This window comes from Neomonachus schauinslandi, chromosome 7 (genome assembly GCF_002201575.2).
Source record: "Neomonachus schauinslandi chromosome 7, ASM220157v2, whole genome shotgun sequence".
Taxonomy (NCBI): domain Eukaryota; kingdom Metazoa; phylum Chordata; class Mammalia; order Carnivora; family Phocidae; genus Neomonachus; species Neomonachus schauinslandi.
In genome coordinates this window covers 101,608,006-101,625,042 of record NC_058409.1, presented here as the reverse complement: position 1 = coordinate 101,625,042, position 17,037 = coordinate 101,608,006, and the positions used below count along the sequence as shown (strand labels likewise).

The 17,037-nt window shown below is 39.3% G+C and overlaps 1 protein-coding gene across 1 annotated transcript in view; it reads right to left on the bottom strand.

Moving 5' to 3' along the window:
* The window catches only part of RNF145 (ring finger protein 145), a 55,094-nt gene extending 38,509 nt beyond the window's left edge, over positions 1–16,585 (bottom strand). Inside the window, exons 1-3 of the mRNA XM_021697856.2 lie at positions 16,218–16,585; positions 10,192–10,394; positions 1,670–1,778 (exon numbers count right to left, since the gene is read on the bottom strand). Of these exons, the coding sequence (XP_021553531.1) occupies positions 1,670–1,778; positions 10,192–10,375 (293 nt within the window). The 5' untranslated portion in view covers positions 10,376–10,394; positions 16,218–16,585. The remainder of the gene's footprint in view (positions 1–1,669; positions 1,779–10,191; positions 10,395–16,217) is intronic.
* Between the last annotated feature and the right edge of the window lie 452 nt (positions 16,586–17,037).

Genomic DNA, 17,037 nt, shown 5'->3' with positions numbered 1-17,037 from the left:
CTGTGGGGCTGGTGGTGCTATAATGGGAAGGACATCATGTTGTCTGTGCTAGTCCTGGCCCCTGGACTCCTATTCTAAGCTATGTGGAGAAAGATGCTACAAATCTACTTCATGTTCCCATGAAGGAGTCCAAGACACAGAGACATACTTGTGTGACACAAAATGAGAAAACTCATGTCTTCAGAGTAAAACACAGCTCAGTTTGAAGCACTGTTACGATTACAAGAAATGCAGTACTACTCTGGCAGCTCCAGATTTTGCAACTTTAACACCCAAGGACATAAGCTGGGCAAAACGGCAGAAGTTAGCAGAGGAAATTGACCAGACACAAACAGAGGAGTGGAATGTGAGAAAACTGAGTTTCTGCGGAACATTTTGGAGCCTTTGAGAAATAACCGGATGAGGTAAAGGATGATGACGGTCCTACTTCAACAACAAGGGCCAAGAATCAGCGACTATTGTTATTTTCACTCTTTCATATCCATAAAAGTGGTGGAAACTGGAAGGTATTAAAAATAATTGGAAGGAAATGCCAGAATTTTAACAGGTCTATCTCTGGGTGGTCTAATTTCAGGTGATTGTTACTGCCTTTAAATTTCTGTATTTCCCAAAAGTCATCTACAATGAACAGTGTTATTTTACAATCAGAAAGTAAAAAAGGTTTCTACCTCAACCATTCAATTCTAGTAATATAAAAATGCTATTTTAAGATTTTCAAGCCAACACCAAAATCTGTTTCTCAGACCTCCAGACAGCTACATCTTGTTATATATGCAAAGTAACCATCACTCTTTTTAGGATTGGGAGTATATTTCATTATGGTTATACATTTCAATCAAGACAAAAGAAACTAGAGGCGCCTGGGTGGCTCAGCCAGTTAAGTCAGTTAAGTGTCTGACTCTTGATTTTGACTCAGGTTATGATCTCAGGGTTGTGAGATCGAGCCCCGCATGGGACTCCACACTGTGTGTGGAGTCTGCTTAAGATTCTCTCCCTCTCCCCTCCCAATTTACACATGCACTCGCTCTCAAAAAAAAAAAAAGAAAAGAAAAGAAATGATACCCACCACGTTTATTTATACCCCATTACATTTACTGTGTGGTTTTTAGTTCCCCCGTATTTTAATATCCTGTTCCAAAGCAGGAAGTTCATTTTCATTGGCAGACCAGTCTTAAAACTTAGGACTAGCAGACCTAAGCAAACACAATATTACTAAAGATGAAGAACTTCTGAGCTATACCATGAACCTCATCAAATAATTTATATAAATCATCCACTGTATACATGGTTGTGCCGTTTCTCAAGCAGCATAAGCTAACTTCCTAAAATGGTGAAAGTAATCAAGTCCATAATTGTTAAAATGTTCTATAGCCTGTCTTTGGAAATTCTTAGGTAATACAGAAAAGATCATAAGTATCTCTGTAAACATAATCTTAAAGCCCATTTCATATTAAGATCGTTTTTTAAAAGCAGAAATAAAATCTGAAGCATAATATCCCAGCCATTAATTCTATACAACAATATTTACTTAGGAAACAAATATCAAAAAAACTGTTTTGGATACTTGGCAAAGCTGCAGCTTCTTAACAGTGTTCATGAAAAGTATGTTTTCAGTAATGAAAAACTTTAAATTCAGTCATACATTTCAAAAACGAGGTCACCTTCTTACCTGGAGATTTGATGTCCAGCATAGAGGAGCAGGGCAGTCAAAAAATACAGGTAAAGCTGAACCAGATGCTGCCTGGGCAAGGTTAGTAGCACAACACTTAAGATATAACCTGTAGTAGAAATAAAAAGAAATTATAAATAAAATACGATTCTAATTTAGTCTCCCAATTAATTGAAGTAAATTATTTTCCAATTAGGTTTCAACAATTTTGAGGATTTTTACTTCACTACCAAAATAAGTTTAATATAGTAAAAATCACTATGGATTATCTGTTGAAAACAAAGCATTTTTCACTTTTTTTGTAGATTGTTCTACTTTATAATCAAAACAGCACACAAAGGTACAGCAGGACTCCTCTCATTATCTACCCTTACTTGATGTCCACTTATTTGTTCTACACCAATTCTCTCATTCTCTAGTCCCAGAGGAAGAACTGTCCTTAATGTCCCTCTCTAATGTTGCCTCTTCCACTTGACTCAAGGTCTTATTTTTCCAACTCCTAAACACCCTCTTTCTCCTACATCTTCCATCATCCCCGACACCAGTGCTCACCTATTTTCAAAGGATGTATAGGGCTCCTCCTCCAATCTTAAAGAAAAACTTCTCTTTGTGCTGATTTTTCCTTTTTCTATTACCTATTTTTCTCATTCCACTGACAAATGTTATAAACTATCTCTACCAATGCTTCCATTTTCTAACCATCCACTATTCCCTCTTTATCCTCTACAGTCTACAAACTCTACAGAGCCCTCTTTACTCTTCCACTCTTAAAAACCTCAGAAGTCAACAACTGCCTACTTGTCAAATCTAAAACATCCTGCTTATCCTTGTCCCAGCACCTGAAGCAACAACCCTCAAAACTGGCTCTGTGGATTTTCTTTAAACCTCCAAATTCTCCCCTCCACTTTTTTTATTCCCCCAAATGAACATAGGAAATTTAGTCCCTGAACAACTGTTTTTTCTCTCTATAAAGTATCTAGCTCAAAGAATTTATGTTGTTGCTTCAAACATACCATTCCAAATGTATGTTATCAACAAAGTTACTGAGAATCTACCTACTACACATACACAAAAAAGTAATCATTTCTTATTCTAAGCAAACATCTCATACCTCACAATGCCAGAGATATATACCACTTAAATGTTCTCATATACATGTACAAACTGAGCTCCCGCCCTCATCCCTCAACAGGCTAGCTCACCGTCTTTCTCTCCTAAATCCCACTCACTCTGACTCAAACCCAAGTCATCTTTTCTGTCATCACCAAGTCCTGCTGAGTCTTCCCCAGTAAGTCTCATGTCACCCTTCCTTTCCAGTCCCTATGCCCCATCCCAGTCCACTCTGACAGGACAGTATACTGCTATTCTTGCAGTCTCTTTCCACCCTCATCCATCCTATACTTCAGTACACAACCATCCCTTTCATCTAGACAACTCTCTTGCTCTAAAACCTCCAAAAATTCTTAACTTTTCAGTCTGACACTCTAGGTCTTGCAAAATCTGGTTCTAGTCTAATCTTCTATAACTGTTTTCCACTTATTAATGAGTCTTTATTAGGGCATGGATATCCCTTCTTAGTACCCAATGCTCCTCTCACGCTTAAAGCTAAGGAATCAATCATGCTTAAAGCTACAGAAATAGGAGCAATATACTAGGGACTAAAGAGGTAGAATCCAGATTTCCTATACACATCCTAACTTTAAGAACAATCCAACAGAAACTAGAGATAAGTATTTCTATTTGCTTTTAATTTCTTAAAATAATTTTTCCAATTTATTTTGTTAATCCCCACCTCAAAGGACTTCAGAGGTATTTAAAAGAATGTTTACTATATTAAGCAAGTATGTTTAGTGTTTGTGGCTAAAGGATTCAATTTACTGCATGAAACATCTCCTTAAATTCTCTTTTAATGAACTGTCTTTTCCTTTCCAGATATTCTTATCTTTCCCTTCTCATGCACATCTCATAAAACAGCTGCCAAATCCTCATTCTTTCAATTATCCAGTCACTCAACCAATTATTACATGCAAAGTGTGACCCATATGCATTCCTAGACATGGTAGGTCCAAAGAATAAAGTAATCACAGTTTAGGAAAAAATAAACATGGACAAAAGTATGATACAATATTGGTGCTACAATAAACAAGTATTAGAAGGGCTATGGTTGATTAAATGATTAAGTTTGACCTGGACCTAGAAGGATGAATGGATTTTTACCAGGCTAAGAGAAAGAAGAAGCATTCTAGGAAAAGAAAATAGTAGGCATGAAAACCATTAAAAAAACAAAGGGTATTTTCAGGAAACAATAAACTCTTAGGTTACACTAGAATTTGGTGTAAATAAAAAAGTACTGGCAGATAATGCCGATGGAACTGGTGACTAACGCCTCAATAACGTACACAATAATAAGGAGCTCAGACTGGGCCATCAGTTCTCAAATCCTTGAGATACACTTTAGGTGAGGTAAGAAGACAAAAAACAAAACAAAAACCGTATGCCTCACCTATATCCCCATTTCACATTCCAGCGGAAAAGTAACTCTGTGATAACAACAAAATATATCACACAAGAAGATTCTTAAGCAATTATGAATTCTGCTAAAGCAAGAACAGTATGAATTAGTTATCTGAACTACAACATGTATATAATCTATTTGAAAAATAAAAGCCAAAACCACTGCTGACACAAATATGCATCACTATTCACTCTAACAAACCACAACAAACTCAACTGATAATGATGAAGCTAACGCAACAGTAATTTATAATTAAAACGCAAGACCAGCAGCATTTAAAAATGATGACCTACCTAAAATAACATTAATGAATGCTCCTAACAAAATGTAGGAATTTCTGCTATTTAAGGGTGATTTTAGTAATGGGGAAAAAGAAATGAGGACGTGGAATAAATCAGCAGCTTTGGTATGGAGTTAGCAGGGTCAGCTATGAGATATTTAAGTTAAGTCTTAGTGGTGATCTATGGGTGAGTGGCTGAGAACAAGGAAGTGAAGATGATTCTGATGTTTTAGCCTGGGTAGTAATCAAGAGGATAGCTTTGCTATTAAGATAGGAAACACAGAGGGGCGCCTGGGTGGCTCAGTCGTTAAGCGTCTGCCTTCGGCTCAGGTCATGATCCCAGGGTCCTGGGATCGAGCCCCGCATCGGGCTCCCTGCTCGGCCAGGAGCCTGCTTCTCCGTCTCCCACTCCCCCTGCTTGTGTTCCCTCTCTAGCTGTCTCTCTCTCTCTCTCTCTCTGTCAAATAAATAAATAAAATCTTTTAAAAAAATTAAAAAAAAAAAAGATAGGAAACAAAGAGGAGGAGGTTTGAGTTAAAGTAAACATGATGAGTTCAGTGACCATAAATTGAAGTGTCTACAGAATATTTAGGTGGAAATGTCTAACAGTAGTTAGAAATTCATTCAGTATCAGGTATTAGCTAGGTGCTGGGAATACTGAGATAACAGACAACCCCATTCCTACCTTAAAGGAGCTCACAATCTAGTTAAGAAGGTAGGCAAGCATAAGGACCCTTAGAATGCAGAGTAAGTGCCATGGAAGAGGTATGAACTGGGTGCCAGGGGATAATAGAGAAGGAACAGTAACAGACAGACTAGTGGTCAAAAAAGCAATGGAAAGTGGAGATAGAGATTTGCAGCCAAAACTATGTGCGATCACACAAACAACAAAAGATGAAAATTAAACACAAATTCTGGGCCCTATCAACACTCAAGAAGTCTAAAGAAAAAAGCAAGAGTCAGAAGGAATGGTCTGAAAGTTAGAAGAATCCAGAAACACTGTCCTGAGGAAGCAGTCAACAACTTCATAAACATGGGAAGGTCTGCAGAATGAGGACACAAATGAAGCTTGAGTTTTTACATTTTAGGTCAGTCACTAATCATTTTAGTGATTGCAGTTTCAATGGAATTATTCTCATATCTACTCTTCCCTTTCCAACTTCGACAAGGCTAATTCTGGCTCTCAGTACCTCTTGCCTAAAATCTTTTTTTTTTTTTTTTTATGTTTTTTATTTATTTATTCATGAGAGTCAGAGAGAGAGAGAGAGAGAGAGAGAGGCAGAGGCAGAGGGAGAAGCAGGCTCCCCGCCTAGCAGGGAGCCCGATGCAGGACTCGATCCCAGGACCCCGGGATCATGACCTGAGCCAAAGGCAGACGCTTAACCATCTGAGCCACCCAGGCGCCCCCTCTTGCCTAAAATCTTAACTGGTCTTCTTACCTCTGGTTTCTCCACCTGCCCTCCCCTCCCCAATTCAGCAGTCTGTACAACACTACCTAATCAGTTTTCTTAAAATGCAGTTCACCTGCTCTAAATCCTTCACTGACCCATGACTACATACCAAATTAAGTGTAATACCTAATATATGTACTCAGGTCTTTTCACAAATGGCCCCACTCTGCCTTTTCAATATTATTTCTATTTCCCTTTTTATATTCTACATTTTGCAAAAGAGTTTTATAATTAACATTCCACCAATTATATTTAAACAATCACTTCTTTTTGCTGTTCTCAGAACCCACACTGGAAAGCTTCCCAATTTGAAAGTACAATTATATTCCATAAACATGAACTTTAACCACACCCTACCTTGATTTTTAAGCTCTTAATAACAATTAAAGGATATAAAAGGGGGAAAAGTCACAATTGCAATAAAAAAAAATCTAGGAATGAACTTAACAATAAATGCCCAAGACTTCTATAATGAAAACTTTAAAACACTCCAGAAGGCTCAAAAGAAATCTGGAACATAGGGAGGCTCTCTATGTCATAAATAGAGAAGAGTTCACATCTTTAAGCTATCTCTTCATCCTAACTTAAACTGAGTAATTCTAAAGTTCACATAGCAAACAGTATTAGAAAAACTCTGCAAGGGAAATAAAAACCAACGAAGGGACTAAGTCCAGACAGTAAAATATAGTCTAGGCATTCAATAAGACCACACATTGAAAGAACAAGAAAAAATATTCAGAAATGAAACCAAATAGATGTGAGAATTTAGTATATAATAATCAGTCAGGAAAAGCTGAACTATTTAACAAATACATGGAGACTACCAGATAGTTATCTGGGGAAAAGAAATTTTTACCTCTAACACAATGTACATGCAGATAAAATCCTAAGTGAAGCAAAGATGTAAATAATGAAACAAAAATAACGGAATAAAACATGATAGAGAAGTCTTTTCTAATGATTGAGTCAAAATTCTAAGTTATAAAAAAGGAAATTCGATCACATTAAAAACAAACTGTGCATGTCAAAAAAAAAAATCATAAACCAAAATCAAGACAACCAAAACTGGAAAAAATAATTTCAACCCAAACTGAAATTCAACCCAATAATTTCAACCCAAAGGGCTAATTTCCCTAATGTATACCAAACTCCACAAATCAGCAAGAAAAGGCTACAATCCATAGGAGGCCAGCCTAACTACTCTGTTGGTGCTGTGTCTCCCTTCAGCTTGAGCTGTAGCCCCAATAAAGCCTTGCCTGTGCCTTTGGGGAAAAACAAGGGAGGGGGGCTAAAATCCCATAGAAAAGTGAGCAAGGGACACGAACTGACAACTCTCAGAAGAGGAAACACACATTTTTCTTAAACATGTAGATAAATACAATCTCACTCATAATAAGAGAAATACAAATTAGAACTAGTTAGAACACATCCATTTTTCACCTACTGGAGTAGCCAAATTTAAGAGTTCGGTAACATTGTTTTGATAAGGATGTAAAACTGCAGGAACTCTCAACCACTGTGCAGGTACAAAACAGTAAAACCCTATGGAGAGCAATATCGATCAGTATTACAGATATGTATACTCTTTCACCCAGAAACTTCACTTCCGTGATTTATCTCAAGGCTATATTTGCACCTATCAAAAATCATAGCTATATAAAATTATGTAGTGCAACACTAAATGAAAATGCAAAAAAGAGTATTTAGTTCAATGAATTATGGTATAGCCATACAAGGATACTATGCCACTACAAAACAGAATTGGGAGGGCTGGGGGGAAAATAAGGCCTTAACCATTTAATCAGAATCTTAAAATTTGGCATAACAGAAAGTGTCAACATAACAGAGAACAAAGCTTTATTTCATGAATATCTAAAAGCAGTAGTTATGGCTCTGTGATACATCATTAAGTTAAAACAAACAAAAGGTCGAGAACAGTGTATATCATCCTATCATTCGTACAAAAAGGAAGACATACATTTATAACTACATATTTAATATCTTTATACTGACATAGGTACATAAAAACATGTCTAGAATCTTCCATAAGGAAATAAAACTAGCTACTTGCTGGGGCCCAGAAAACTTAGTGGATAATGACCAAAGAGGAACATACTTTTCACTGTACACTTCTTATGTTTTGATTTTATCATAAATAAATGTATAAGTACATTACTAATTTTTAAAAGTAAGAATTTTAAAAATGTACTTAAGGGTGAAATTTGGTAAACTGGAACATTATGTAAACACTACCTAAATACTTTGACACAGAAGTTACTCTAACCAAAAACCTGTTCAAGCTGAAAATGTCTATGTAGATGGTGTAATCACTGAGCTTATTCTACCAAAGCATGTAGTAAGTGTATTTAGGAAGGCTCAGTTGAGTTCCTAAAGTTATAAGGCAGAGTATGAACTTCAATGTACAAGAACCCATTCAAATTTCTAAAATTAATGTTTCTGGTTATTAGGCAGCTGCTTTTAAAATAAATATTTCAATCTATTCAGAAATAATATATGTGATAAGCACATTTTTTTAAACCACAGTGTGAATTACTTTGCTGATTAAGCTAAAAATCTAAGCCAAGTACCGAATTGTTCTTCTATAACAGACTGGAATTATTTTCCAAAAATTGGCTAACATACAAAGCCTTTAATAAAGGGCTGAGAATTATAGTGTTTTGCAGCAAAAAAGAACCTTCTCATTTCACAGAATTTCCCAAGGTAGTGCCACTTAAGAGAGATGAATTTATTGTAGCCAGATGTTCTGCTTCTAGTGTGTTGCCTTTTCTACTATACCATACTTCTTCCCACAATGGCTTACTTGGGAATCTCTTAGAGCTGTAAGGGGTTTTCAGGGCTAAGCTCTGGAACCCAAAAAGTCCTTCTATAGATAAAAATAAATCTCAAAGAAACAGGACAGACCCTTCACAATTTTCTAAAACATTTACTTGCATGGGCAATTCTAATAATAAAAATATTATTAAACCACTATAGTACATCATTCAAACCATATCTTGAGTTATACAATAGCAATGTCAAGTGAATATGTATTATTGCTATCATTACATATAAATAAAAAATTAACCTAAAAATTAAGGATCTTAACTTTCATTCTAGATAAATTTTTATGTTTCCTTCCTGTATTTCTTTTTTATTTCTTTTTTTTTCTTTTATTTTTTCTAAGATGTTATTTTTAAGTAATCTCTGCACCCAAGCGGGAGCAGCTCGAACTTAAAACAACCCTGAGATCAAGAGTCACATGCTTTACTAACTGAACCAGCCAGGCACCCCTCCTGCCTGTATTTCTTGACTTTAACTTCTTTAACCTCTCAATATTGCTTTTACTGTTAACTCCAAATCATACCAATTATATTTCAAGGAGTCTTTTTTAAAAATATTATAAATGTCATTTCCAACATTTCATTTAACTGAAATAAATGCCTTATGTTCAACTGATGTTAATGTTCTGGAACAATAAAGAATGTTGCATTTAAAAAGCTTTCTGAATTACTAACAAACCCCAAAACGGACAAATTAGAACAGGCCAAATGTCTGGAAAGGTAGTTCTCATTATTTTCATTTTATCATATTAAAATCTAAAATGTTTCCTTCCAGGGCGCCTGGGTGGCTCAGTTGGTTAAGCGACTGCCTTCGGCTCAGGTCATGATCCTGGAGTCCCGGGATCGAGTCCCGCATCGGGCTCCCTGCTCGGCAGGGAGCCTGCTTCTCCCTCTGACCCTCCCCCCTCTCATGTGCTCTCTCTGTCTCAAATAAATAAATAAAATCTTTAAAAAAATAAATAAATAAAATAAAATAAAATAAAATGTTTCCTTCTGCTTTCTAGCTTCATCCAGTAAAATAAATCCAACACTGTTTTCCTCTAGCCCTAATAACTCATATGCAGTGGTAAGACCAATTACACTACAAACAAGATTCCTAAACATTCATCAATGGCTGTATCACTGTCATCTCAATGTAACCAAATTTCATTTCACTCAAATGTAAAAGCCTACAAAGACATAATTCAGAATGCCCACTAAAAGATTAGAAAAGGTAATGTAGGGGTGCCTGGTGGTTCAGTCGGTTAAGCGTCCGACTCTTGATTTTGGCTCAGGTCACGATCTTAGGGTCGTGAGATGGAGCCCTGTGCTGAGTATGGAGCCTGCTTAAGATGCTCTCTCGTTCTCCTTCTGCCTCACCCCCCACGCGTGCTCTCTCACTCTCTTAAAAAAAAAAAAAAAAAAAAAAAAAGAGAAAAGGTAATGTAGACACTTACCTACATAATGCATATTAAGAGCCAAATACTTATACTGGAAAAGAGGGTTGTTACTGAGGCTACTTCTTTGGATCTGCTGGAAGAAAGAGCTGACATCCCATCTGTACAGGACATCCAACAGCATGATGCTTGGCACCCTCAGGGCCACATTTAACACTGCTTCCAGTTTTTCCTTTGCAGCCATGTTTTTTCTTGGAGCAGACCTAAATTCAGGAGACATAATATATAAAATTAAGTCACGTCCAAATAGCTTTTAGATATCCTCTTATGAATCTAAAGGATTGTCACAAACTACACAAAAACTATGTAACAACGTATAAAACTCTTTAGCCACATCTACTATTTCCAGGTATTCATAAAATAATCCTTGTATTGGGTTTTCACATGGACTCTTTCAGTTCTTCCCAATCTGATTAAGTGTTAAGGCCTCAAAATTTATTTTTAAAAAGCTTAACTCCAACTCTAGGCACTAGCAATAAAACACCCTAATAATACTATAGTTTTTGTCCAATTAACTTGAAAGGAAAAATTCACTCCTATAAAATTGAGATTTATGTAGCTCTTTAAAAAGAGCAAATTTTAAGTGGTTATTATATAAAAAAAACCTAAGCTATTCAATAAAAATTTGGTAACTACACATTCAGTTTGCAGCATCTCACAGTCTATCCTTTTCTGTATTACTTACAACCAAAACTGAAGTACTGAATTTATATGATATAGATATAATTCAGAGAACTCATGATACAGATAAAGAAAACATAGTTTGCAATATTATTTACTTCAATCATTAAAGTTAAAATCTCCATCTGAAATTCCCATAATCTGCCTTCAAAGTGGGGAAATAATGCTTATCAAATTCTTCCTGTGATTCACAGATATGCTGGCACAAGGAAGAAGTCAGGCTTTGGAGTCTGCAGCCCCTGTCTTTGCTCAGCTGTTGATGAGCTGTAGGAGTAGAATAAAAAAAAAAAAAAGGGAAGGGAAGGAAATGGAAGATCTCCAGGACAATCCATTATTTAAAAGGACAATTCTGTGCAACACTGCTTTATATGATACAGCTTTAAATTAATCCAAAGAATTATGAGAATAAGGCAAACAAGTGGGTTAAAGATAATTTTAAGAGTAATGATAATTCTGGATTGTTGGCTCTGACAATATCCTTTTAAGAATTTTGCTGAGAAAGCTAAACAAATTTTCCAGCTTTGGCAGTAATTTCAGAATAACAGGACAAATGAAAACATTTATTTCTGAAGAAAATTACAGTGACAGATTGGTATGCTATGGTTAAATATTTGTCAGTATTTCCATTTTACCCTCTAATTTTCATAGCTTCCTAGCTCAGTTAAAAAAAAAAAAAAAAAAAACATTGGGGAGGGATTTAAAAAAAAGGAGTTCAACTCGACAAACCATTATTATAAGTTTCTCAATCACTGAAAAACTGATTGTATTGATCACTGAGTGATCATATATCATTCCCATTACTCGGAAGTGATATATCCTAAGAATGCAAAATAAACATTTTCATAAATAAATACTAAATTCTGATTACTTTAAATGAACAAGACCACTTTAATAATTTTCCTACATAAGAAAAAATACTGTGAGAGAATCAAAACTGAATGTTGTATCCTAATGGGAAAAAAAAGCACTGAAAAATAAAAACTCTAATCAACATTTATTGCAAATTACAGCATTCAGAAACCTCAATTTCTCAAAGCTCATATTATTAAAAAAAAAATCTTGAGAATACACCAAAATATCACATTAACATCCTTTCAATAGTAGGGCTAAGGTGATTTTTATTCCCTTCTTTTTCTATTTGCCAAATGTCGAATATCCATTATTGGGAATTAAAAAAAGAAATTCCTTTGTAAAAAGTGTTAATACATCTAAGCTATCTAGATAACTAAGGAAATATACTTACTCAGGTGGTCAAACAGATAACTCAGTTTGGTTTATTTCAAAGTACATAAACAGTAGATTTTTCTCACAAACCACCAGTCGTGTGAAAGTCATCACAGACTGAGATAGTAACATCACCGACAGGCTTTATACTAAACGGAAAAGTAACTCTTTTCCCATATTCTAGAATCCAATATAAATCACTACTGCTTTTGTAGGGACTACTACTGAGTTAATACTTGTGGTCTATATTTCTTTCATCTGACTTGGAGCCTTCCCCTTTTTTAATGTCTTGCTTTTTTTAAATGTACCCACTTTCACCATTTTTTCTAGCTCTCAAAAGGGTAAAGAAAAAAAATTTAAACTAAACAAATAACCAATCCTGCATCAGAAATCAAGATCTGAACAACTAGAGGGAAAAAAAATCTCCCTAATTCTTACAGAAGATTATCTCTATTACAAAAGAGGGCCCTTAGCAGAAGGGACAAATTCCCTCTCAATTACCACTATTCCTGCCTCACAAATAGAATAAAAAGAAAATCTTGAATTCCTAAAGCTCTCATTACAGAAGAATATTGGAGACTGATCCCCAAATTCTACTGTATAGTAAATCCAAGACTCAAATGTCTGAATTAAGGAGGACCTTGGATAGAATGAAATATGCCCACTTAGTAACAACTCTACTGCTCACTAAACATTTCACCTATTTCTGTATGTGAGCGATATTTTAGCAAGTCATTGGCAAGCTGGCCCGTATATGGACACGGGGGAAACAAATTCAATATATGTAAAACTAAATATAAAATGCTACCCACAAGGAGCACCTGGGTGGCTCAGTCAGTTAAGCATCCAACAGGATGTCAGCTCAGTCTTGATTTCAGGGTCATGAGTTCAAGCCCAGCAGTCGATGTTGAGCTTACTTAAAAAAAAAAAAGTCTAAAATGCTACCCACAAAAGCTGTGGAAATACAAAAAAAAAAAAAAATCCCCCCCCCAACTTTATAATTTTGAACCTGTCTAAAGTGTAAGGGCCACATGACAGGGTGATCACCATCACAAGTAAATACCGCATACTATACTCCAGCACCTCACACTAAATTAACATCTCAACACAATGTGGAAACATTTACCTTGTTTAAAATCACTAAAATCGGGCGCTTGAGTGGCTCAGTTGGTTAAGTGTCTGACTCTTAACTTTGGCTCAGGTCATGATCTCAGGGTTCTGAGATCCAGCCTAGCATGGACCCCGCACTGGGCTCCCCACTCAGTAGGGAGTCTGCTTGAGATTCTCTCTCCCTCTTCCTCTGCCCCTTCTCTCTAATAAATAAATCTTTAAAAAAATAAATAAATAAAATAAAATCACTGAACTCATTCACATTTGCCAAGCCACTCTATTAGAAGCATGAAGTAAAAATGGAGATTTCTCTCCTGGGGTAAAAAGATTATATTTCTATGATGTTTGGTTCAAGCCTAATTTATTTTTTTCCGAGATTTATTATCAGAGCTAATGAGCGTATTCCAGGTCAGAGGAAGCTTAAAATTCTCTTAAAATCAAAACAATACTAGATAATCCTCAAAAATAAGCAGAGGAACTGAAAGCAAAGAAAATTTAAAGCCCTGATACTCCTACAGCCAAATATATAAGCTATTTCCTGCCCTGTACAGTTACACAAATTTTCTCCTACATCAAAGATTTTTATATTTCCTCCTTAAGTGTTATAAGAACTGGGAAAGTAATATGCCAAAACAACCATCTCAGCAAGTAATGTAAACTAAATGTGACTCAAAATTAAAGATGGTTTACACAGTGGGACAGCTTTAAAAAAAATCCTTTCCAAAAACAGCAAAAAAAGACTCAACAAATGCTAACCAAAAACAGCACCACAATGATTTCATTAAATGACTTTCCCAGGCTTGGAAACAGCAATCACTACTTACACAGTACTGTCCTGTACAAGCATAACGTTGCACAGTTCAACATTCATATTTGTGGGTTAGGAAACACAGGAGTCTCATTCTACACTTTCCTGAAAACACTGTGTTTTGGTTTTGAATATGAAGAAATCAAACAAATCACCCTGAACAATTCAGAAAATGTACATTTTTAAAGTCATGGCTTGTCTGTTGAAGAATTACGTTAAGAAAAAGAAACAGAAAATTCAATCTTACCAAAAAAAAGGATATTCACATCTCCTAGATAAACTTCTTTAAAAAAAAAAAAAAGCAAAAATAAGAAAGCTGTATGATCCAATTTTAAATTCAATACAATAGAAAATTTAAGGCTGGAAGTTTCTACACCGTTTTCTCCCATCAAAAGAAAAAAATCATTTTTCTTTGCCCAATCCAACGGGAAAAAAAAAATTCTACCATCCGCTAAAACCAATCTCAAGAAAGGTTTTTTGTCTGTCCATATGTTAGGATGGTAAGCCCTGAAAATGTTAGAGGGCAAAACTAGAAGCTAAAATCGTAAGTAAACTCAGCCCAAAACTGAGATACCCGGGAGGAGAACGCACTCCTTACATAAGCATTGGCACATGTTTTAAATATAGCTGGTCCCCCCCACTCCCACACTATTGCTACCTAACTCTGTATGTACCTGATTTCCACATAAACTACTAGCAATTCTGTGGTTTCTCGGTATCTCCAAAGTGGCAAAGATACGGAGTCCACTCTGAATAACCGGACCATCTTTCAACTCTTAAAGGGCCAGAGCGAGGGAATAAAAACTGCTCTCTGCCATTGGGCGCTCAGCCTGGGTCACGACTGCAGCACCGACAGCTCATCCTTTGGGCATGATTCAAGATTCAGTAGAACGGCACAGTCCGTATTTTAAAAAATAAAGACACACAGTCCTCTCCTTTCCTTTCAAACTAGTTTCCTGTTTACCGCAGACTGCGATGCAAAGCCATCCATTAATCTCTGATGCCTTCTCACTGCAAAGCCCCCTTCCTCTCTCCCCGCACCTCCTCCCCCCCCCACACACACACGCCCTGCCTGCTGATCTCAGCTGCGTTTGAACTATAGTAACCCCAACCCAGCTCGCTGCAAAGCAGGCAGCGCAGCAGCAGGGCCGCCGCGGGGCTAGGGGATTACGTTCGCAAAAAACTCTGCCAGTAGAGAGGCCCGTGCCAGGGAGCTCCCCTCTTGTCTGGCTAAGGGTGCTGGCTCCGCGGCGCCACGCACCAAAAAGCTTTCAAAGACAGACGCGGGCGAAGTTCATCATCCCCGAGCAGCAAAGGGACTCATTCCTAAAGGGAGGGCAAGGGTCTCGGGTGGAAAAAGCAGAACAGGAGTAGGGTGGAGAAGGGATGGCGGACGAGAAAGGAAGCGATGGGGACAAAAAGGAAGGGATGGGGAGCGCTCTCACGGCAAAACAGGGCTGACAGATGGGATGCAGAGCAAATGGGCCCCTATTCAAAGTATGGCTTGGCAGGCCTTTCCGCACCCCCAAACAACCTTAAACCGCATAAAAAGAGGGAGGAGAAGGCTGAGTAGACCAAAGAAGGATAAGTCAAAAGAAAAATGGGAGGGAAGCTTGGAAGCGAAGTGGACAAAGACGCAAAGAACGGAAAGTTGGGAGTGGAACGGGAGAAAAGGAGCTGGAAAGGAGCAGCTAGGAAACGAGTAGCTCAGGAAGGGGCTAAGAAAAGGCCTCGAAATGGGGTCCTGGGGAGGCGATGGGGCAGAGCTCAGACAGAGGGCATCTTAGGAATGCCAGGATAGGTGAGGAATGTCTCCAGGAAGGTGAGTAGTTGAGAAGGCGGCGCACAAGGCCCGAGAGCTGGGGGAGGGGGCTCTGTGCGGGGCCCCGGGAGGGGAAGGCAGAGTCGGAGAGGGCCGGTGGGGGGCCAGGAGGTCCGCTGGAGCGACAGACGGTTAGAAGGGAGGGGGCGCAACGGGTGAAGAGGGGATGGGGACACCGCCGACGCTGGGAGGAAGGAGGGAGGTGAACCGAGGCAGGGAGCTCCCCTCTTGTCTGGCCCCGGGGCGAAGGGGGAGAAGAGGAAGGAGCGGGCAAAGGAGTGGGGGAGGGGAGAAGGGAGGATGTGCGGGGGGCGGGGGGGGCGGGGGGGCGGGGACGCGACAGGATGAGAAGAGGCCGGCCGGGGCGGACGGCTCGGTCACCTCGAGTTGTGGCCTCCCTCCCGGCAGGGCTGTGCCGCCGGCGGGCAGGCGGGCTCCGCAACTCCCCGGCTCTCTCGCCCGCCTTCCCGTTCTCCTCCGGCGGCGGCGGCGGGGGCCGGGATGGCGCGGCTCACAGCGGCGGTTCCTCCGCGCCGGGCCTTGGTTGCAGCGTCTTGGGAGGCGGCGGCAGCGGCGGCGGCAGCGGCCCGACCCGTGCGGTCACCATCGTCCGCGGCGGCAGGCGCTCGCGGGCCGAGCCCCTCAGCAGCCGGCGGCGGCCATGGCCTATTGAGCTCGCTCCTCCCGCCCCCGGCGCTCTGCGGCGGCCGCTGTCCGCTCTCGCGCTCTGCGCCTGCGCGCGCCGCGCCCCTCCCCTCGACCCCGCCGCGCGCGCGCGCTCCCGCGCTCACTCACAATCGCACCGCGGGGTGGTTCCCGTGCCTCCCTCAGTACGTGGGCGGGAGACATGCGCCTCCCTTGGCCCACGCCGCCGGGCTCAGGCAGCTATGGAGACGCATACAACGCCGACACCTGCACGCGCACTGTGACACGCGCCATTCTGACACACGTGTGCTCTCACACTCCTCAAACACCGGGAGCCACAGGCGCTCACACCCACACTCACCTGCCGGGACCACGTGGGAGAGTTGGAGGGGCTGATCCTCACTCGGTGCAACCGCAGTAGCAATGATGCCAGAATTTTTTTTAACTCCCTCACTGACTGGACTAGACTGTCCACTCCATGGCGTCAGGGACGAAGTCTGTGATGGCTCAGCAATGCCTAGCACAGAACAGGCGCTCCATAAGCCTCTGTTGAATA